Consider the following 22,685-nt stretch of genomic DNA (forward strand, 5'->3'; position numbering starts at 1 on the left):
TGTAATGTTTAAGTGGCGAAGAGCGACCACATTACATCAGCAAGCCACAGCAAAGCTATAAAACCAGGCGTGCGCTAACAGTTAGGCGCCTCAGGAGCCACGCTCTCTCTACGGAAGGTCAACCAGGCATTGCAGTAAATCAGAACGCGATCGCCCCCCCCCCCCTTGCGCATGCTCTAATGTTCCCGGATGAGTGGAGGAGGAAGGAGCCATCGTTCCCCGCGAAGGAATTACCGCATGCATACGTCAAAGCAACCGGATTCATACGTGCGCGGATGGCTCAATTCCAGCGGGCTCCACACGCTTGAGCCCGCGCACCACTACCACCGTTCGCCCTAGCAGTCACGGGACTATGTTCTCTCGGGCCTGGCACAAAGTAAGCAGCCATTCCGGAACCTAATTTACAGTAAAACATAGTTGGACACTTGAAGTACGTTACGAAGAAGCCGCGTGGCCCACGTTATGTCATACACTGACTAGCGTTCTTCGTTATTATCAACATTTTCCGAGATTGCGCTATTCTGTTTGTAGAGAAGCCGCAGAGATGCTTTCGGCGAAGAGTGTGCAGTCGTGGCCAGCCACATCGCTCTTTCTACTGGCGATCCTTCTGTGCGCCTGGGCGACGACGCCTTGCCTCGGAGGCGCCGAAGCCAGTGCGAGTTCTTCGGAGATGGGGTGGTCCGAGGCGAGCTACGTGCAGAGGCTGAAGGATTGGATCGCCAACGCCATGAACCGGGTGACACCTACGCTCATGCGCAAGTTTCTGGAGGCTGACGTGTCAACTGAATGCCGCCTAGGCCTTCTCAAGATGATGCGAGGATTCCGCAACCTGGAACCATGGGCGCTGCGATGTGAGTCTGCCTGCGGCGAACCCAACACTTACAGTAACACAGGCGCTACATCCGCTTGTTTACAACTTGGTTGCAGTTACGGGACCAGTTAATAAAGTTAATAATCAAGGAAGGGGTTGGACTGAGAACGGGTTTTCGGAACGGATATCCACCAATATTGATAGCTACCTACATAATGTTGAAGGTGTCACCCTATAACGAACAGTTCTCGCAAGCAAATGCCTTCGTTAATCCGGCAGTACTCACAGGAGTATACAGTCGTTCGCACATGGGGACTGTTCCTTGTTCACGATGGAGCAGCATGGACAGACGATTTCATGATAGCTGACACTGCGAGCATATGCACAAGCGTTTCTAGATGGCGAATGGCTTTATGAATTAGACCTTTATTGCGTGTTACTAGTGAAATTGTGGTGTTTAGCGACCTGAAACTGCACAGTTGCTTAGGAGCGTCCTAATAGGGGGTCCAGATTAAGTTTGACCACCTGGAACTCTTTAATGTGCTCACGTACACAAGTGTTTTTGTATTCAGCCCCTATGATATAGAGTCTGTCGCGGCCGGGATCAGACTCGCAACCTAGTGCTTAGCATCCCAACAGCATAAAGCTATTGAACTAGCGCGGCGGGTTGGTGTTTCTGTGAGTTGCTATAACGAGTATTTATTAAGGTGGCACCATGTACACCCCAGGCGCAATTCTGACGTCCTCGTCGTCGTCGACGTGATGTTCCGTATACCAAGGGCGATAACATCATCCTCGCGTGCCGTATGCTGCATATGCGAGTGAAAGCGTGCGAGGATAAGGCGATGATGGTTGCTCAATCTTTCGCGCCAAGGGAGGAAAGCGGGGAGGAAGCTCGCTATCTTCCGTCACGCGCAAGGCACCCATACGCGCCGTGCACGCCAACGGACGCGCTACTGGTGGCGGCCTTGCGCAGAACGCGCAGGAGAGGAGCCTGGCGCGCGCCGTAGTTTGTTGTGTTGTTGATCATGCTTCTCTGTCTTATTCACGTTTTCAGAGCAAGATAGGCAACACGATTCGCACGTGCGGGGTGGCCAAAGCTTCAGGGAATGTCGAAGAAGAATTGTTGCAGGGTGGGGGGCTCACATACCGGTGAAAACGTGCCGGCGATACGGTTCTAATAATTCCCGGCAAAGCCTCATCAGCGGGAGCAACGGTAGCAAAAATGGATCGTCGCCTAGAAGGGAAATTTTTTGTTCTCATCCTTTCCTTTGTCTCGTCGGTGTTTTTTTCCACTCGATCATAGACGCGTGAGCGACGAAGTTCGTCTGCAGTGCAGCATGAGGTTTAAAGGCATTTCGCTAAAGTTCGGGATACTGTTTGCCGCTTATATTGTTTTCCGCTTCTTTACCGCGTTGCGCTAGCTAGGCAGCACGACTGCACGAGCACATTGCGTTGTTTGTTAAAGCTACTGAAGTTTGCAAGAACTGAAATTGTTGGTTTCATGTGGCGCGGTAAATCCTCGCACCAGCTGTTGCACACTTCATGTTTTTACATCTATTTTATGCGTGGCTTCACACATGTTTAACTGTTGCTAGTTGCTCCATGCATAACTCTTGTCGATTCCTTTGAGCTGCGAAGTTTTCACCCTGCCTTGTTTGTAAAGGGTATACATCAGGCTGTGTCTTATCGGAATGATACCGAGGAAGTGCTTCTTTAACAGCTTTATTCTTTTCGCCCGAGGGCATCTTAGGTATTGTTTGCGTTTTTCGAAGTATGTTTAGAAAATAGGTAGTTCAGGGCAAGAATTGCTAATAGCTGCTGCATATGGTATTTTTGTTCCATTTCTCGCTGAAAAGTTCGCGTCCCGTTTGGAAAGTCATCACACCTCGATGCTGCCTGAGCAAACTTATCACGCCGAGTGATTTGTTTGTTTGACAACGTAGTCCCTTCTTGCATGTGAGTTTTGTACTCAACTGAATTCTTTCGTTACTTACGCTGCAGACGACTAAACCGGGCCTTGCAGCCAGCGCTCATCTACTTTGACTGGCGCTGCTCTGCCTTTAAATATATCATGTGGCACCTCTCTCTAGTAATATAAAGAAGTACTGAAAAGTTAGTCAGTCTTTAGCTTTGTAAGTTCCCAAGCAGCTCCCTTGGGGAATTTAAAATTGCAGAAACTGCAGCAGGAACAGTAGTTCATCGGCGTATGCAGCAGAATTGCATCGGCGGTACGGCACTAACATGCGCTTTTATTAACCCGTGTGTTTGGTGACTTCATCGGCTAGTGTACGCGTTTCGATTAATAAATTGACAATTACTCTTCTTGAGGCGACTTCGACTGCACTTATTCGGCGTGTCACATGTATTCATCGACAGAAAAATCACAACGGCATATGCAGAGATTGCACCGTGCGGATTTGTTTGATATAAGTCTGCGCTAACGACGGGTGCTTATTATTCAGGTACAGAAGCAGCAATGAAGCAAGGGTAGAATAAAAAAAAAACATCGAGAGATCGCATCACTCAACAAAATTTATCGTCTAGTGAACATGAGCTCCACGTCATGTAAATGGGGTTGATGGTGTTTGTCTGCGGGACACACCTTGCACGTATGTGGACCATTTTGTCCCTAACACCGGTAACATCGTGTTCATACCCGCTCGCACAGAGGTCAGCATCTTCCCTACAGCTGTCACCGCAGAAGAAGCAGCCTGGCGCCCGAACAAAGGAGAAATCGCAGCCGCGAACTTCAGCCATCCTTGCTGCAAAGGGTTCTCGTCTGCTACTGCTCCCGCGTGTATTGTCTGAAGCGTCCGCTAGGTGGCTTTCAGTGGCGCCTCTATAGGCGGTGCACGAGGCGTATAGGACAGAACGGAGGGACGAGGGAAGGACGAGGTAGGGGGGCGTTCTACTCCGGCAGCTACTGCATGCGGCGCGGCCGCGCAGATCCTATTTTGAAAGCGATCTGCGATGGGGACAGAGTCTAGGCGCCTAGGCGCACCGAGGGCCGATAGCATCGTGTGCGCTGTCTTCTCGCCGTTTGAATTGAGAAGCAGCACGAAGCCTAATTCGTTCGCTCCTGTTGCAGCGCTTCCTCACTACAACCTTCTGACAGTCAGTTTCACCGGTCATCGATTGATATGTGCTCGCGTTTGCTTGCGCGCGCGAGACACCATGCTTGTTAATGTATAGTTAGTAAGCGAATGTAGGCAAGTTTATACGGCCGATAAAACTACTATCCCTACTTTGTATATCTGTCTATTACTTTGCTATCGCAATCAACGGTGCGCCTTCAGGGCGAAACTGCGACTTTTTTGTTTGCTTTTTGTTTTCGCACAAGTGAAATAGAGTATCAGAAAGCATTTCAGGTACGATATGGCATACGATGTACATAAGCGAGCATCCTCGACAGGTTGATAGAAGTGGAATTTATGCGATGAAATAGTGAGCATCGTATCCAACGCGCCGGCTCAACAAATTGTGATTTACGCGAAGCGTGCCTGAGACAGTGGGGCAAATGCTCATGCATGACCCAAATATGTCTGCCAACGAGGGGCGTTGGCCACTTCTAATACAAAATCATTATATGTCCCGTGAGGCAGAAAAGCCGGAGTTGTAGACGAGTAGTACCAGAAATCATTACCATTAGTCACGTCATCAGCCTCCTCTCAGTAGTAATACAGAATTAGTGAGAAGTTAGACTAAGGCGTCTCAAGGTAAATTGAATTATGGTGAATTAAAGATAATAAAGTCGATTAAGGTAGATTACGGTTGGTACAAGTTAGAGCAAGATGGATTAATGTTGGTGAAAATTAGAGCAAGGTGCAATAAAGTGAATTTCGGTGAATTAAGGATCGTACAAATTAGAGCAGGGTAGAGTTGTGAAGGACATGTGTCAATTTATGACGTCACGGTGTTAGTGCAGGATGCTTTCCAGTCGACACGATAGCGGCGATATGGTAGCGAGCCGTCGCTTGACGATCGCCGCTGTCTTCAAACGCGACATCGTTAATGGCCCCGTGTCGCAGAAAACCGGCGTCGGCGTTGAAGAGAAGTTTATTTCAACAAACTTAATTAGAGAAGTGCATGTGCACTTGATTTGATGTACAGAAAGAAAAACAATAATCTTACATAACATCAACAGCTAGGGGCACATTATGATGAAACACCAAACATTGACATTACATACAACTCTGGCAAGTGTTGTCACCTGCCCTGGAATTAAAGTGCCGGTAAGGTAACAGCTACGCAGTAATGCGCCCATTTCGGAGCTTTATGAAGCGTGTCGACCATTTCCGCAGGAATTGGTCTTCATTTAGATTGATCAGGCCCACGCAAGCCTGTTCATACGTCTGTTTGTGTAAGCGGCCTAGTAACGGCTACATCTCTCTTTGGCCGCCCCTGTAGTGCCACAGCACCTCTTTGACGCCAGAACGCGAATGCTCCCCCGCACCACAACACAACTTCGAAAAGTCTTCGTGGTTGCGTTCTGGGACTCAAGATTACATCGACCATGCTCCACTGTAAGAACCAAAATGTTTTTGCAACGGTACAATAAAAGAGGACATGTCGTAGCATTTCTTTGTCTGTACTGAGGACAGTGGCTATTGGAAGATATTCCCCACGCTGCAGTGCACTTCCGCGTAAGCAAGACGGGCCAACCTCGTCTGCCCCCGAAGTCGAGCACCTCGGCCGGCACGGCCGATGTGTTCAGCTTGCGCCAGCTGATGCTCCAGCATCGATGCAGCTTTCTGTGTCAAGTGTCATATTACTAGTAATTCGCAAACCTCCGTTGCCGGTGTGCCAACTATATCTACGTTTAATAAAGTTGATCTAATGGAGTTAAGGCTGCTGCATACATATTTATAAAATGGCTGTGGCTGTTCAGCCGCAGGTCTTATTCTTATGCCTGATAAAGAAAGCTTCCTAGACGTGCCTAGGAAATAGTTGAGAAGTTTCCTGCCGGGATATTCAGGATTGTTCACGAGGTCGTAAAAAAACCTCGCAATGCGAGGACGGAGCTCATTGTTCTGTTACACGAAATGCTAAGTCCACCCAGGCTCGTTGGAAGCCGAAGGAGCGGACGTGCCACTGATTCTGTTTTATCTTCTCAGAGAAAAGAACCACAAAGTGAAGCTAGCCCCTGTGAAGCCTTGTGTGGGAGGCGCGCTACGAGTGCGACGTAGTAAAAAGCCGTGCAAATGCTGGATTTCCTTATGTAGCAGCGCTCGGCTAGAGTCAACGAGAACTTCGATGCCACTGACAGCTTCTTTTCTGCCTTCCTAAGCATGTAGGGCCACGTCTCCTGCGCAACTTCGCCAGATGAGAGGAAAGCTACTCCCAGGAGCAAACCTTGAAGCAGCGCGAAGAGTACGAAGACGCGCTGCTTCATGTTTTACTCAAGATGAACCAACTCGCCCAAATCATGTTGTTGCTTCTACCAGGGCTTTGATCTCTGCTACCCACTTAACTTCTTCGTCAAGCGCAGTTGTGAAGTTGCCGAAGGCCATCGCCTCACTTTTATCTTTATTCAGAAGGGCTTCGGATAATTCAGAGTAATCGTTGAATAAACGTAGGAAGGCATAGTAGCAGTCTTCGTTGCTTAAAAGGAGGGACACGTCATCTGCATATGCAGACACCTTTATTTTTCCTTGGACTGGAAAGGGAAATCCACGTATCGCTGGGCAAAGTGAAATGTGGCTCAGCAAAGGGTCAAGACAAAGAATGAACAGGTGATGGTTAGTGAACCCCCTTGCCTGAAGCCGCGTGCGACCGGGAAAGAATCGCTTAGGCCACCGTTGACCAGCAGTTTGGCAGATAAACCCGAGTACACAGAAGCCAGGTAGTCTTCAACATTCACCTTAGGATCACCTAGATTCCACGCGTTCTGGGAAGCTGGTCTCAGCGATGCTGTCGAGCAGCCGGTAAGACAAAACGTCGCACAGCATCTACACCTTCAGATGTCGCAAACCCTCTCTCGCGCGCGCGACAGCACGTGCCTATTAAATAGATGGTGCTTGGCGACGAAAACGCCGCGGAATTTGGTACTCAGTTGCCCGAGAGAACGCGCCCTCACAAGTCCCATTGCCGACGACTATGAGAAAGGTGAAAGATCCTAATAAAGCTTCTCGATTTAATATCGCTACGTGCAGCACTGACTGCACGCCTCTGCGTATCAAGACATGGCCACGGTTAAATAAATACCTTTGCTCACTGCGAAAGGCAAGGGGTCAAGGACGTTGAAACGGTCACTCAAGCAAACGTGATGTTGGGGCCATACTGAGGGCAATCTTTATTATGTTCCACTGAAGAGTAGGGCAAAGCGTTACGTTTTGGATGAGTTTGTTGTACATGGTTCTGCAGATGTGTTCCATGTGCAACATGAACGATGTACAACATGCGAACCATGTTGTACATGGTTCACATGTTGTGTGTCTCTTCTTCGTTCGACGTCCTGTCTTTATGCGTGCATAAGTCCAATTAGAAGAGTATATATGGGTTTATCACAAAAACGACTTTTAGACGTTTTTCTTATGATGCGAAGCATAAAGGGCTGCGTGCCTCAGTAAGCGTGTAGACAACGAAGGGGAGTGTACGTCGAACGTGTGTTACTTTGTTTTTTGTTTTTGTTTTATTTTTTGGTTTGGTGAGAAACGCAGGAGTAGATCAACTCTGTACAAGAGCGATGGCTTTGTCTGTTCATTAAACTAAATGTCTTTGCTAAGTCTGTACCGCAGGTTACGAAGCATGTGCATGACGTCTCATGTGCAAAATGTAAACAGAGTTAGGGTACTGAGCTCGAGCACTGCAGTAGCTGATCTGTCCGCCATTTCATTTGCTGCGATACTCATGAGACTCGGTAGCCACTTAAGACTGAACTCATAAAGAGCCAGAGAAGCAATAGTTAATATTTTCATAATTTCGTAGAACAAAGGGTAATCTACATGATAGAAAAAATTTATTGCTTCTAAGAACCGTTTGAAATCGGAATATAGTATCCAGTGCCGACAGAAATCATTCTCGGCAATTGATCTTGAGGTTTAGAATCCAAACAGGCAGACAGAAGCTATCGAAATCACTGTTGTTCTTGTTGTGCGGCCTTTATTCTGCCTATTATTAGCAGTCTGTAACCACAGATCCTTCATTTACATGTCCGTATCGCGAAAATCATTACTCGCAGTGATTGATGCATCCGGCAAGTACCCTACTGGAGCCTTCCAGTTGTCGCGAGCTGATCTGGGCGCCTTCGACGAATGCGTAGAGACCATGCTCTTCAACGACTACGGTGAGGAGACGGTGCGTGGTCAATACTGCAACCTGATAGTTTACCATGGCAACAAAACGGACCTGGACGACCTCATCTCCCTGGCCATGCAGTTTGCGCATCCTAGGGTGAGGCAGTAATTTGATCAATGCATCTGTCTGATAAGTTAGAATGATGTAAGCCTTGAAAACTAGCGTTCGGATAATATTTTGTTGGTGCACAGGTAATAATGTTGCTGTGCAAGCCATTTAATGATCAGGGCAAATAACCCGGTAGACCATAAAGCCCAGACTACACGTGCGCGCAGCAGCAGCAGCAGCAGCAGCAGCAAAGGGCTCAGCTCATTAAATCTGTCTGAGCCCTTTGTATCGGGCGGGCAAATCTCTAGTACCCTAGCCAGAAATTTGAAAAAGGAGATCCACATAAGCACACACGCACACTACAGTATCAGTTCGCAGGGAGTATACGCACGTCCACATTAATTGCTCTGCTTCGACAAGTGCCCGCTGCATGCTGCGTGTACTACCGGTGTTGCCAAACCGCCGTACAACTCGCTGCACCAGATGTTGCACTGCCTGCACGCTTTCTCGCAGAGCCACTTTGATCAGCAAACCACAGTGACAGCAGCAGTGTGGTAGTCTCTCCTTGGCGTAGACACAAATATGTACAGTAGAGCACAAGGTAGTCAACCGCCACTTCGTTCCCGCACACCCGGCACAGAGCACTTGTAACGCTCCCGCAGTCATCGAAGCTGCGCCAGCACGCAAGTGTCCGCAACGCCTTCGCCCGCGCCTTCAACAGCATGCCATCACCGTCGCTTTTGTCGCACAGCCGCTCCTTGCCAATAACGTTTTTGCGAGTGCGATAATCACCAGCAGCGTTCACGTGTTGCTCATCGCCCTCGGCGCCTGCGGGTTCTCCTCTTCGCACATCTGGGTGGGGAGAGGGAGTATTCTGTTAGTGTCCACATAGTGGACGTGTCCACTTTGTCTGCTGCTGAAGTTATGCTTGGCTAGGCGGGTGTACGCTTCAGGAGGCAGGCCCAACCCATGCTAATAAAAACCTGAGCAACAGACGAACTGGAGGTGCCCGCTAGGTGGACATTTACAGGATACCCCCCCCCCCTCCCCGCCCCGGTAGCTTAACGGCTATGGTGTTGCGCTGATAAGCACGGGGTCCCGAGATAAAATCCCAGCGGAGGCGGCCTTATTTCAATAGGAGCGAAATGCAAAAACGCCCGTGTCCCTTGCATTGGCGGTACGTTAAAGATCCCTTGGTGGTTAAAATTAATCTGGAGACCCCACTACAGCATGCAGCTCATTGGCCCGTAAAACCCCCCAATTTGATTACACAATAGCCCCCCCCCCACGCCCCCTGTGCTTGAACGATGCAGACCAACTCTCAATCCTTGCATGCTTTGACGGGTATGAAGAAAAACTCAAACTTCCGGCGAAGGGTGGGTACCCGCGATGTCCACTGAGTCCTTATTCAAGTTACTCTGATGTACCTTACACGCAGCCAGGCCTCGTAATCAAGCACGCTCCTGGCTTATCAAGCCTCGTACGTGCACTAGCCTACGGCTCCCTGAATGGTCTCTACGGCCACGTGGCCATGGCAGCCCAATATCAGTGGGCCAACCTCTCGTTGCCCCCGTTCCAACCAATGTCTGGTGTTTGATTGGAAAATGAGTGAAAACAGCAATGCCAAATAAGAGGCCTGGGACCTACCCTTACAAAAATTTTTATAGAAAGTCCATAGACAGTCTATAGACATTTGTCTATGAAGTCTATAGACTGTCTATAGACATTTCTTTAGACTAGTCTATAGACAGTCTATAGATTTATGGCCATACACTTTTTATAGACTAGTCTATAAAAAGTCTGAGTCTATAGACTGTCTATAGACATTTCTTTAGACTAGTCTATAGAAAGTCTATAGACTTATGGCCATACACTTTTTATAGACTAGTATATAAAAAGTCTGAGTCTATAGACTGTCTATACACAGTCTATAGACAGTCTATAGACTTATGGCCATACTTTTTATAGACTAGTCTATAAAAAGTCTGAGTCTATAGATTGTCTATAGACTGTCTATAGACTTATGGCCATACACTTTTTATAGACTAGTCTATAAGAAGTCTGAGTCTATAGACTGTCTATACACTGCCTATAGACAGTCTAGAGACTTATGGCCATACACTTTTTATAGACTAGTCTATAAGAAGTCTGAGTCTATAGACTGTCTATAGACTGTCTATGGACAAGTGTATAGGCTTACAGTTCTACTTTTGTAGACTGAAGTCTATAGAATGTCTACAGATGAGATTTGTCCGTAGACATTTTATACACTTCAGTCTACAAAAGTAGAACTATATATACAGTTCTACTTTTGTAGACTGAAATCTATGGAATGTCTATATACAAATGTATATAGATAGTCTATAGACATTCTATAGACTTCAGTCTACGAAAACAGAACTTTATAGTCCGATACACTTTTTTTCTATGACATTCTGCAGACATTTGTTAACAAATATGAATTTTTTTTAATCTATAGGCACTCTATATACACAGACATCTTATAGACAAGTCTACAAAGAGTGTATAAGGCCATAACTCCATAGCGGCTATCTACAAGTTAGTTTACATTTTTGTTTACATGCGGTAGCAAAAAGTTTTGAATGTATTTATGCATGTGCACCTGTTCCTTTTCATCTGCACTTATGCATTACCGTTAGTAGATTAATAATGCTTCTGAACCAGCTGTACTTTCATATATGTTGCACAAACAGAAAGAATTTATATAGTGCTGAATCATGCAGTGCGAAAAATAAAACAAATGCGCCAGCAATGCATTCACCGTTTTTATTGCTCGATATAATAGATGAATTCCTTAAATTCATGTCGTATGCTATTATGGAAACAGATTAAATATTTACACTACTCCTTGGCAAGCATGGTCGCCAGGCTGGCCTTGACCTTTGTGTCATTAGTCCCAAAGGTGCTGCAGGTGTATGCTGCAAATAAGTAGATGCAGCAATATGAGGCAAAAATAACAAGTGTATATTCTTTGTGTGTTCATTAAGCAGCTTAATATATTTGCTCAAACCATCGAAGTCAATACTTAATGCGGTTTAACTATGACTAATGGCTGCTTGTCAATACAAATCAGCACCTTTATAGAATGTTTTATTGCATGGTATGGTGAACAATTAAACAGTCACAACTGCTGCTCGTTCCAGCAACAGTATGTTCCCTTTTATGACACGTTCATATATGATGCATTATTGTACTTATCCCAAATGGCCTCTATATTTATTGCTGAAACGTTACCCAGTTGGGCTGTCTGTACATTTTTTTTGGCTGGTAGTTAAGTATGCCCGTGCAGAGGGATATTTTCAGAAGACGTGACTGGAATATTCACAGTATCATGCCTAAGATTGTAATTTATTTTGCTTAATACACATTTAAATGTCTTTCTCATACTTTTAAATGAATGGGTGATTGGCCATAACTTCAACGGAAGGCAGATGGGCTGATTGTATCGATATGGTCACTTAATTTGTTACAGGTAATGAGGCCTCTTGGGCGTGCTAACAGGTTTCCAAGTTAGGTATACCACATGAGCACCCGAAATACCACACGAGCACTTTGTGTCATGGCACGACAGATATGCACCTCCTAGAAAACAGAACTGATAGTATAGTTCGAATGAATTCTATTACAGTAAATTATTTAAGGTGCTTTGAAAGATGAAAATTTTTTCTAGGCTATCGAGGTTCAGGACGTTTAGTTAACGCAAAAAAAACACATATTGAGTAAGAAATGCCTTGTCAGTAAGCTTGACTTCCTTTTATTTTTCAATAAATGGAACCAATTTCCTTCAATTTTTATCAGGTGAAACGTTTTAAAAATATATTTAACTCAGAGATTCTCTGGAAACTTTGTATGACATATAACAAGACAGCATACCTATGTGGCCATTTTAAAATTTCCCGATCTTTTTCCAAGCCTTCCCTGGTTGTTCTCATGAAAATTTTCTGGCAATCTATGACGCCTGCAGCTTAAGTGCAATAAAAGAAATATTGTGGTTTAATGCTTGCCAAGTACTGCCAGTCCATAATATTTAGATAAAACGAATAACACGTCAGTCACTTGACATGCAGTGTTAGATTCAACTGACTTGAATCCCTTGATTAATAAAGCTGACAAGGGCTTCGGCAAGTTCGTAATTGATGGCCACACGAGTACAGCACGGAAGACACAGAGACACACGTAAAGCAAATGCAACAATGTGAGGAAAAACTATACAATGAGTTATACAATTAGTTATTTTTACGCTTCAGTAGTAGTTTTCAATATAATTTGCTCTCATCACTTATGCCTCTAGTTAACTTTGTTTACCTCTGACTAAAGACTACATGGGAATATTAATCAGTACCATTATGATGTTTCGTTATACTACAGTATGATAAGCAGTTAGACAACCGTAATGGTCGCCGGTGCCAGCAACGGTACGTTTCGTTTTAGGACAGGTTCATGTGACACACAGTGTACTTATAAAAATAAAAGAAATGCGAGAATCCCAAACGATTCCTATAATAATACTTGTTGAAACAAAGATACCTGGCTGGACTGTGCACATTTTTCAGGTGTTAATACAATATGCCCGTGCCGAACGAACATGCTCAGCATACTGACTGCAGTTTTGAACAATCACGTTAAGATTTGCAATTTACTTCCGCTTAGAACAGTCTGCAATGTCTCTTTTCTCATACTTCGAGATGAATACATTTGCCACACTTTCAGTAGAATGCACATGAATGGGGGCGTACTGATCAGGTTACTTATCAACTAAAACATGTTACGATCTCTTAGGTGTGTTGATAAGGGTAGAACAAATGCAATGCCCACTGAATTATTTGAATAATCTGTGCGTTATCTACTTAGAAAAGACCACCAAATTGATAATCTGGCTCTTTTTTTCTTTTATACAGCGCATATTGTATGCAGTCTGTCCAAGACGACGGCGCGACATGCAACAGTAATGAAAACCGGAACACTTATTACGCACGACAATGACTTCATACCATGCACGATTAGCACAATGCGAATCTGCGCCAGCAGCTGCCTTGTGATTAAGAGCACGTAAACTACAGAACGCCGAAGCATCGGAAGCCGCTTAACGCTTTTCACATAGCTCGAAAGATAACTTCTGCTGCTAAATTGTTTAAAAAAGAGACAAAAAACAAATCTTCCAACTACCGTCAAACGCAATCCCTTCAGTTTGAAACGTGTAAAGGTGTTCCCGGAGCGACTAATTTATTGTTCTCTAATTTTTTCGGCTAAGTTGCGGAGCTGCAAGTGACTAAGCTTATCGCAGGTTTCATGCTCCAAAAGCGTTTGTGGTTGCATATAAATAGATTGGGTTAATCTAGAGATTTCTACTAGATATTTCTTCGTCTCGTGTTTTGCTTGCTGTAACTTCACAAAACTATTTAGATTGGTTGCCAGGAACCTTAAAAATACTGCTACTTTTAAACTATGCGAAAACGGCAGCGCACACACTGCTGATGCATGCCCCGCAAACACGGCCTTTCATCCTAGTACGCTAGCAGTTATTCAACTATGCCTGTCTGTTTGAAAATTCTTGATGCTAACACAATTTCGAGATATATGCGTAAAGCGTGTCATGAGAATTTCGCTACACATACGGTGCAGCATTCATCGCGGCCGGATCAAGCGCCACTAAATGAGATCTACCACACTGGCTGCCCAACACACACAATCCGCTTAGTGGTAGCTCAGTATCAAGTTAAAACATGGTGTACTTCCTTTTTTACGCACCTAAGCTATATTGATAAAATCAACAAGCACGAGCGATCGCTCGCCGTAAAACATTCCGTATAGTAGAAGCGAGAACAGGAGCGCGTTGTCAAACCATGTCAACGACAAACCGACACTATACCCGAGTCGCCTGCGCTATGTGCAGCCGGTTCGCGCTACGAAATGCGCTCACATAATCATGAGGTATTGACGCAAAACGTCTTTGATAAAGCTTACCATTCAATGTAGTTGACTTGTGATGCCACAAAGAAGACACGCATACACAGACACCAACGTTCAGGGAGACACCGCACACCGGCACAACCGTTTACGTGCCTGGCGCGCTCGTTGAGACGGCGCACCGCCGCGCATGCGCAAGAACTCCGAGCATGCGCAGGAGCTCCGCGCGGAGGGCGTGCGCGCTCGGAGGAGTGTGAGCGCCTTTTCCGCCTTCATTTTTTTCTTTGTCTCTTTCTCTCTCTGCGCGCCATGCGCGCCGGAACGGGTGGCTTTTCTTTTCCGTTATGCATTTTTTTCGTGGACGAAGGATATGCGCTGGCAGGTTGTAAGACAAACGCTGTGGGCTATCGCATCAGACTGGAACGCTAACATGAATGCGCTGTTTGTAAAAGCCGTTACGGTGCCCTTCAGACGTTTTAGACGCATTATTGTCAGCGTCGATGAGTAATACAGCGTATTTGTAGCATATCTTCCAGCGTACCGCTAAATGTGATGCCCGCACGTATGTTAGTGCTAATTTTCTGTTCCGATGATAGGTCAAAGCAATCAGTACAGCATTGAGGTACTCATATGCGTGGCTGCGCAGGCATACCGCCGGCGAAATACTGGGTGGGCTCAGAGAATTTGGCACCTATTTTAAGTGAATGAGAAACGTTGATGAGTTTATAGTGCAGGATATTAGGCAACAAAAGTCGCCCGATGTTAGTGACGCAGCCGAGATATGAAGACAATGTGAAAAGTATCCGAGAATCGGACGACACACAACGCGAACACCACATGCGCGACATCGGTTCATGGCACATTCACAAAGTCCGCGTTGTCAGCTACAAACATTACGAGTGTCTTTGCTGTTAGCTTGATGCCTGTTTCGAATCCACTTGTATCTGAAGCTGGCGTTCATAACATATATTTTAACAATTGGATCGGCGTTTTGCTTCCGTTATTCTACTGCCGCAAAAGTGATGCGACAACTGTGAAGACTGTCTTGGTATTGCCGAGAGTGACTACGTAGATCATATGTGGTCAACAAATGCGGAGGTATACACTATGTGTATACTAAAGTCTACAAATAGGCTCTATAGCAATCTCAGCAGTATACAACTTTAGTGGCTTATATCAAATGCAGCTATGTATTATCCACCGGTACCTGCGCTTGGTTACAGCGTACACGGGTTGGGCCCAGATTAACGATGTTTGTCTATTGTTAATCTATAGACATGCAAGACCACGACAACTCAGAGGTGGTGAATTCACCACCTGGTCTGCGGGCTTTCGCCACTTATTCACCCCCTTTGCCACACCTTCACCATCTGACCTTCACCACCTGGTCTTCGCGAAGTGTACGTCCGGGAAGCAGCCAGGTTTAGGGCCTTCGGGTGCCTGGAAGACCTTGGTGTCTCGGACGGTGCCTGCTCCGCCGCGATCCTCGTTCGGTGCAGCTGCACCGAACGCAGACTAGCAGTCTGCACGGTTTGCCCACCGCGCCGGGGTTGCGGTGCCGTCGTGCATGAACCAGTGCCATATTATCGCGTTCGCAGAGGGCGGGGGGTATGGGAACTCGGAATTACATATTATCGACTTTCTTCTATAGACATTCAATACACCAGGAGTAGAGAAAAAAATAGAAACCTTGTCGACTATTGTCCATAATATAGAGAGTCAACAGACAAAGTATGGACAAAAATAAATAGAAACTGTATCGGCTTTCGTCTACAGGTAGCCCATATAGAGGGGAAGTAGACAAAGAAGAAACAAACTCCCTATCGAATTTTTTCTATAGACCGTCTATAGACTGCGAGTAGACAAAAAGAAATAGAAATCTTATCGACTTTCGTCTACAGAAAGTCTATATACAAAGTATATGGACAAAAATAAATAGACACTGTATCGACGTTCGTCTAAAAGTAGTCCATAGAGGGGAAATAGACAAAAAGAAACAAACACCTTATCGACTTTTTCTATAGACCGTCTATAGACAGCGAGTAGACAAAAAGAAATAGAAACCTTATCGACTTTCGTCTATAGAAAGTCTATAGACAAAGTATGGACAAAAATAGATAGAGACTGTGTCGACTTTCGTCTGTAGGCATTCTATAGAGGGGAAGCAGACAAAAAGGAAACAAACACCTTATCGACTTTTTTCTATAGACCGTCTATAGACTGCGAGTAGACAAAAAGAAATAGAAACCCTATCGACTTTCGTCTATAGAAAGTCTATAGACAAAGTATGGACAAACATAGATAGAGACTGTATCCACTTTCGTCTGTAGGTATTCTATAGAGGGGAAGCAGATAAAAAGGAAACAAACACCTTATCGACTTTTCTCTATAGACCGTCTATAGACTGCGAATAGACAAAAAGAAATAGAAACCCTATCGACTTTCGTCTATTGAAAGTCTAAAGACAAAGTATGGACAAAAATAGATAGAGACTGTGTCGACTTTCGTCTGTAGGCATTCTATAGAGGGGAAGCAGACAAAAAGGAAACAAACACCTTATCGACTTTTTTCTATAGACCGTCTATAGACTGCGAATAGACAAAAAGAAATAGAAACCCTGTCGACTTTCGTCTATAGAAAGTCTAAAGACAAAGTATGGACAAAAATAGATAGAGACTGTGTCGACTTTCGTCTGTAGGCATTCTATAGAGGGGAAGCAGACAAAAAGGAAACAAACACCTTATCGACTTTTTTCTATAGACCGTCTATAGACTGCGAATAGACAAAAAGAAATAGAAACTTTATCGACTTTCGTCTATAGACAGTCTATAGACTTTATATCAACAAAAGTCCAAATCTATAGAAAGGAAAGGTCGTCTATGAAAAGTCTATAGACTTTCTATAGACAGTCTAAAGTCATTTTTGTAAGGGTACACACAGTTGCATATCTCCCGATCCAGTAGGAAGTGGTTGCCGCCCCAGAGACCTCATCGACGTAGCACTCTCGTCGAGGTGTGCTATGTTTACCCAATGTTCTCCACGTAGGTGTCTCACACGTAGGTGGAGGTGCCCAACAACGCACCAAGGTACTTATGCTCTGTTTTCCAAGGTATCTGTACGCTGTCTGGCAGTTTATCAGCCGCAGAGAGGTCTGGACTCGAGAGAACAAGCACCGCAAACTTCTTTCCATTGAAGATGAGACCAAGTTTCCAAAGATGTTTCACAGACAGCGTGACCAGATGCTGGAGGCCACTCATACTGGCATGATCTACCAGTGCCTCTAGTGGCCATCATCATGACACAGGGAGTTGAACGCCGTTTTGCACGAATGGCTAATCGCATAACCAACGAAGTGCAGTTTTTGCGAGGAAATAGTGTCTTTCTCGGCAGAGCCGTACATCACGTATGCATGAACTGTGCATGTTGAGTGGCGCATTTTTTGTTCCAAAGTTGTCAAAGTTCGAAGAATGAAAGTTCGCAGAAATCGAGATATGTTTTTGCAGCGCATGAAACGTGCGGGAAAGTGGGGAGAAGGGAAATGTGGGAAGGTTCAGTCCAGAAAAGAAGTCAAACTTGTGTAATGGGTGACAATCCTATATTTACTTGACTGTGTTTTCAGTGCTAGTACCTGTAGATAAGACAATGTTTGTGCGCTTTCGTTCGTGTATGTTATCGTAAGTTAGATACCTTGATCCCCGCTAGTGAACGTCGGACAAACGAAAATGTGCCATAATGTACATTATATTCCAAGCTACGTAGCTTGGAATAAAAAAGAAAATAGATAAAATAAATAGCGTAGGGAAGTGCCTGGGGAGTAGTAATAATCCGTTATTAGCGAAAAAAATCCAAAATCAAACCCGGATGCGCTAGTTCCAACTGCGCGCGCCTAAAATCAGAACTGGAGTGTGACTCTACTTAACGAAGAATGGGGCCCGATCTCCGAGATTGTGCAGTGTAAATATGTTGCTCGATTCTCAATATATTGCGGTCTAAAAAGAAAGAAAGTAAAAAAATTGTAAAGGGTAAATAAAGGAATCCTTGTAAAGGGTAAGCTGACATAGGAGTAGCTGCTGTAATCAAAGAAAGAGAGGCTTATTGACGGATCTTCTCTACCCTCCCGAAAAATAAAGCTGTAAAAACATGGAACAATAAAACACATGTTACACTAATGCCCCCCAAAAGACCTTGTCTTGCTTCTGTGCCAACCACTGTTGATTCTCTTGGTTTTTTCCCGTAGTAACAGTTACCAAAGCATAATGACGACATCTAGTGGATTTGCAGATAAGAACCTGTCCGACCCGCTAAACACCCACTAGCGTAATAGCCAACCATTTTTTCTTTGGTTATTTTCTTGCAGGTCGTATACAGTCAAGTCGCTTATTCGGCTCAAGCCCGAATCTTTTTCTTTTCACTATCTATGACTAAATTCATGTTTGAATTGCACGCATAGGCTCACGAAGTTCTTTCGTGAGCGCGAAAATTTTGAATTTTACTTTAACGTAAATAGCAGTGTTCCTCTGTGTGCGGCCCTGACATTGTCGACTATAATTATATAGTAAATGTCGCACTGGCCGAATTCAAATACTGAACCGTAATATTTAGAATTCTTACTTTATGCCCCCATCCCCATCATAATTTTAAGCATCTAATAATATTTTTGTTTGCGTCTGGCTTGAACATATGCATCCAGTGGTCATTCCCCTGCCAGCGTTGCACATTTGCGAAGGAATTACATTCGTGTTTTATAATGCATAGTGCTTACCAATTACATCTATAAGCCTATTAACAGCATAAAAAGACACAACTTCCACCATATCGTCACAGCACAGAAAGCGGCAACATGCCCTGTAATTATTTGTCGGTGCGGACGCTGCTTTTTAAAGTTTCAAGCATTACTAACTACATATTCAATCGATTATTCGCTTCCCGTCTTTTTAAGGTAATTATGAGGTATGCTGTTCTAAAGTAATACATCGGCTATGAGAGAAATCCTTCTAGAGAGCTACGGGTTAATTGTTAATGCCTGTGGTTCGTAATTGGCACCGAGCGCTGATACATTACCATTTTTTTTTCATTACGTTTCTATCTAAATGCGGTCATCGGGAACGGTAATAGAATAATATAATAATATGGGTGCATTAACCCATCTATCACTTCTATACCTGTCCCGGGTCTTCGTATTCTGTTCTACGTTTTAAGATTTAGCCGGCACAATGACTTGGATTACACCGTTTTATTCATTATCCCAGACATTTGTACGTATAAGAGTCTCATTCATCAAAGAAAAATTGCGCAATAAAAAAGAAACTAGAGATACGTATTCAGGTTCATGCGCCGCTCCAGATAAAGGGTTGCCAAAGGCAATCAAATTGAGTGCACCCTGGGGAGCTCTAAAAACAGACACCCTAGTTTTCCTCGTACTGTATTCATGGTGGTGATTACTTCTTGTGCAGCTCGGAAATATCGCGAAGAGCTTTAACGAAGTGAGACTCCCACTGCTCCACCTAGGCGTATGCACCATCAACAACTGCAACGAGAAGGACCTTCAGAAGCTGATCGGAGCAGGTACGTGTCTGAACCTGCGAGGACGGCGATTGCGCACACGCAGAAGATATACTTGAACGACGCAATGACGAGCAATGTCCGTGAATCAGTGTTTTTTTTCCTCTCGTTGCCGGAAAGCGTTCCGTAATGGCATCTAAAGAAATCAGGGCTACTTGCTTCATGAGTTCACGATCATTAGGGCGCCATTTTTAGGGCATGCCCTCCGTGCGTGTCTGGATTCCTTGTCACTGGTGTGTCTGGTGAGCAGACAGAGTAATCACGGACTTGTTTGCGCCATAGCCTGCAATTTTTGACGTAACCGTGCCATCAAGTAACTGTTTGATAATTTTCTGAGTACTAATAAAATGAAAGGCAGCTAAGAGCGTGGGTAATGACAAAATGACTCCGCTCCGAGACGATCAAGTGTGGGCCTCGAATGCGGATTTTGTAGCCTTGTTTCGTGGATCTTCACTTTATTGCTGTTGTTGTTGTCTTCCTAGTCCTCCCTATTGACAAGGATGATGATGGGCTGGAGAAGGATGATGGTGGGAAAGCACGTGAAATTCACATTTCACTTACTTTTTTCTCGTGAACTGCATGCAAAACAGCACAGAGAAAGGTAACCTGGCGCGTCATCACGTAAAATTCTTCCAGTTTCTTTCAATCCAATTTGCCACTATCCCCGAGATTTGTCAAAATTTTCAGGCCACCGCCACTTCGCCTGTCAGTCGGGCAACATCATGAAAAACACTCAAATTCCACCTCTTAAATGTCGTTTACACATTCATTGATTTGTCACAAGGCCGAAGAAAAGAAAACGAAATATTTCGATTATACGCCTTTGGCGACATTATCCCTAAGCTGTTCGTCATAAATGTCTGGCGTATGCCCACTCCACGAGTCTGTCACGAAGCCACCAAGTCACGAAAACTCAATCAATCAAAATGACTGTTATGCACTAAAGACGCATTAAAAGCCCAACAAAACTTATTTGTTTGATTGCTTGAAATTGCCTCGTTCAGAAAATAATTAAAATAGCAGCCTACCGATCCCTCTCGCATTGGGTGCTCGGAGCTACGCGGAAGAATGGATTTCTCGTCGATTAATAAAATTTTGGTGTGGCAGCACAAAGTTTTCCAGGCTATTCGGTCGGCCAATTTTCTCCCTTGAGGACGTCGTTTAATGGCATTTTTAACCTTCTGTTCCACGCCGCCGCGATTTTCCACAAACCGAGCGCCTCCAGTTAAGCAAAGGGAAGCGGACCAATCGCAGTTACCAACATCACATTATTCATCCCGTTATCTACTTTCACTGCACTTGCTCAGACGGACCGAAACTCTCTCCCCTTCTTTGTTCTGCTCGCCTCCTCCTATTCAATTAGAAAAGAAAGGCCTGTTAACGAAGGCAATGGTAGTTCCTTTCAAAGCAGGCAAGCGTGACCGTCTGTTAACGAGGAGAGCGATTGATTGCACTGTGAAAACAAACCTGCCGATCACCGCCCGATGCTTGACGTAACCCTGACGTCAAGAGATTGGAACAAAATTAGTATGGAATGGATTTACGTTATATGGCCCAGGGACACCGACTACAAATAGTTTTCTAAAATGCTTTATCGTAAGGGATCTAACCATAAACTATCCAGTAAGCAACTTTATGCCCACTTGCATTAATTCTTCAAGCACTTTTAGGTAATATCCCCAGGATATCATTAAAACCTGCTTCTTTCTATCAAGCACTTTTAATTGCGAGTCAAACTGCAGTTTTGAAGTCATATAACAGCTGCGTTTCTGAAAAAAAAAGCTGTCTCTTACTTGAGGCATCATTCAGGCGAAAACGGAGTAGTCCACACCACACAGCAAGTAATCAGATTAGTATAGCCTTACATTAGCTAGGTGAAGGCAAAAGCAGCTACGGCTAAATGAAACACCATAACTTCGTTGCGCCCATCTTGCAATGAAACGATTTTCGTTAATGACTTCGAATTCTCCTAACACCATATTACGCATTGACGCATAATGTGACTTGTCTGAGTTGTGAAGTGGCCAATTTAGTCACCAGTGTTCGCCAGAAAAAGTGCAAGCTGACGGCGCAATGGGGCCGTGGGCCCATGGAAATACCTCGTGCGGGCTCCATGCGCTCGTAACCAAAAAATCGCGAACCCAATATCTACAATACGGCAACGTTGGCGCAGTCCGGAGCCGGCCTCGCAAGCACTCTAGGAAAGTGCGATTCACACTGTATGCAGACAGTATGAATTTAAGAATATCATAGGCCACTTTTCGTGCCTACATTCTGAGAAAGCTCCGCGAATGCATTTATTTCATTTATTCTTGAAAATACCCGCCGTTGTTGCTTATTAGCTATAGTGTTGGTCTGCTAAGCACGAGGTCGCGAGATCGAATCTCAGTCACGGGCCTCATTTCAATGGGGGTGAAATGTAAAAACTCCCGTGTACTTAGATTTAGTAACAGGTTAAAGATCCCCAGGTGGTCCAAATTTCTGAAGTCCCCCACGAAAGCGCGACTCATAATCAGATTGTGGTTTTGGCACGTAAAACCCCATAATTATCTTTTTATTCCTCAATGCGCCCACGAACAACTCTACGATTTAGTAGTGGTGCACTTGTGTTACACGAAGAACAGAGTACAGAAAACCAAAACAGAAAACCTGAAAGAATAGTGGTACAAAATGCAACAAGAAATTGAAATAAATCAATGGCAGAAGTCAGATAAAGAACAAATACGAAGGCTCCAAATATCATGATCATAACCCAAAGTGTTTTGTTCGGTTACAAGACGTGTTATAAAGTTAGACGAGCAAGCTAAATACGCATTGAAAAGGCCTGGATTACGCAAGTTTGGGAGAGATACGCAGAACGTTACTGCAGGCAGTAACCGCGGACAGGAGAAGTGCCTGTGAATTATTTTATAAAAAAATAAGTTATTGCGATATTTTCACCTTACTTCTAGGGGTATAATATTAAACGTGCAGAGTACACAATGATAGGCATAAAATATTCGGTGTCCCAGAAATAGATCGTGCAGAATGTGAGCGA

At 44.6% G+C, this 22,685-nt stretch overlaps 1 protein-coding gene across 2 annotated transcripts in view; it reads left to right on the forward strand.

Annotated features, from left to right (window-relative positions):
• Positions 1–276: 276 nt before the first annotated feature.
• LOC142576817 (nose resistant to fluoxetine protein 6-like) overlaps positions 277–22,685 on the forward strand; it is a 125,682-nt gene continuing 103,273 nt past the window's right edge. For both annotated transcript variants that reach the window (XM_075687051.1, XM_075687052.1), the window contains exons 1-3: positions 277–851; positions 7,995–8,206; positions 19,540–19,651. In XM_075687051.1, coding sequence (XP_075543166.1) covers positions 545–851; positions 7,995–8,206; positions 19,540–19,651 — 631 coding nt within the window. In that variant the 5' untranslated portion in view covers positions 277–544. The remainder of the gene's footprint in view (positions 852–7,994; positions 8,207–19,539; positions 19,652–22,685) is intronic.

This window comes from Dermacentor variabilis, chromosome 1, assembly GCF_050947875.1.
Source record: "Dermacentor variabilis isolate Ectoservices chromosome 1, ASM5094787v1, whole genome shotgun sequence".
Taxonomy (NCBI): domain Eukaryota; kingdom Metazoa; phylum Arthropoda; class Arachnida; order Ixodida; family Ixodidae; genus Dermacentor; species Dermacentor variabilis.